Source organism: Camelina sativa, chromosome 7 (assembly GCF_000633955.1).
Source record: "Camelina sativa cultivar DH55 chromosome 7, Cs, whole genome shotgun sequence".
NCBI lineage: Eukaryota > Viridiplantae > Streptophyta > Magnoliopsida > Brassicales > Brassicaceae > Camelina > Camelina sativa.
This window is the reverse complement of record NC_025691.1, coordinates 2,730,753-2,732,170: the sequence shown is the minus strand read 5'-3', so window position 1 is coordinate 2,732,170 and position 1,418 is coordinate 2,730,753. Positions and strand designations below refer to the sequence as shown.

The window sequence follows — 1,418 nt, the reverse complement described above, 5'->3', positions numbered from 1 at the left end:
ATAGTGCCATTGAATATGCTTATTGCAGTGTTGTATATAAACACACAGCACCAACATTTATTTTAGTAGAGAGAGAGAGAGAGATGAAAACGAGACAAAGAGAAGGTGAAAATGCATTACAGGGCAAGATCACCATTGGCAGAAATCTATTACTTCATTCTTGCATATGCATAAATGTTTGTGGTGAGCTCTCTGCCAAAGGAGATTTGCCCGGTAATTCTCTTGCACCAACGTTTTACATATCTTTTTTTTTTTTTGTTTTCGTTATTTCTTTTTGGATAATTGGAGTCGATGTGTACAGCTAATAGAAATCGACTCCTATCTTTTAAAAGAAAACCTTTGCATGATAACAATTGTGTTTTGTTATATTTCAAAGAGTATGTATTAGAAAAGATGATCACAATATTCTTTCTGCGTGGTCATCATGAGTAGATTACTGATTTACTGAATTAGATTAAGCTTTGTCTCACCATTGTTTTGTTAATTAGGAGGATTTTAGTAGATATGGTTCAAGAAATAATTAATTTGGTTTTAGAATTTGGTAAACCGGAGTAAATATGCTTAGTAAACCAGAGAGAGAAGTTGAGTCGGTCAAATAAAAGAAAGGGGCAAAATGGGAATATCAAAATATATGTTTTCGTATATATATAAGAACAACACTGCATTGGTGTAAGCGGGACAAAGTAACGATTTTTTATACTACTACGAAGTTGCGAAAAATCCAAAAAGCTCTCACCTTTTCGATTCTTTAAGTTTTTTTTAGGGTTCTTCTGAGATAACGAGGTTTGTAGATTTGGGTATTTCTCCTAATCGGAACCCTAGTTTTTGTTATCGAACCCAATAACCCACCATGTCTGATGATGATCACTACGAAGACGAAGATTATAGCAATAACGATGATTCAGAGATCGAAGAGGAGGAGGAGGAAGAGGAATATGAGCCCAGAAGTAGCCGCAAAGGAAGCTCAGGGAAGAAAAGAGGAAGATCAAATTCTGATTCCGGTGGTCGTCGTCGGGGTGGGAAAAAAAAGAAGTCTTCGGGTTCCGCGTTCATAGACTGGGAGGTCGAGGTCGATGACGACATCGAAGAAGACTATGATGATATAGTTCCAGAGGACAATGGTAAGTAATTCTTCTTTAAATTTTGGGAAAATTGATTTCTTGATCATTGAATTCGAAGATCCTGTTTTTGGCTTTTTTTTTTTCCTTAGGTTTCATTGTAAGTGGTGAAACTGAACTTCCCACTGAGGAGGAGGAGGAGGAGGAGGAGGAGGATGATGATCATAGGCAATTTTACCAACAGAGGTTTCATCCTGATCAAGAAGAAGAAGATGTCGAAGAGTTCGAGAAGAGGTATATGGAAAGGCTTACTAGTATGCATCATGATGTTGAGCTTGAAGAGGTTAACGACGTTGATCA

The 1,418-nt window shown here is 37.0% G+C and overlaps 1 protein-coding gene across 1 annotated transcript in view; it reads left to right on the top strand.

Annotated features, from left to right (window-relative positions):
* The window catches only part of LOC104704219 (putative transcription elongation factor SPT5 homolog 2), a 1,169-nt gene continuing 422 nt past the window's right edge, over positions 672-1,418 (top strand). The window contains exons 1-2 of the mRNA XM_019226970.1: positions 672-1,121; positions 1,211-1,410. Of these exons, the coding sequence (XP_019082515.1) occupies positions 851-1,121; positions 1,211-1,410 (471 nt within the window). The 5' untranslated portion in view covers positions 672-850. The remainder of the gene's footprint in view (positions 1,122-1,210; positions 1,411-1,418) is intronic.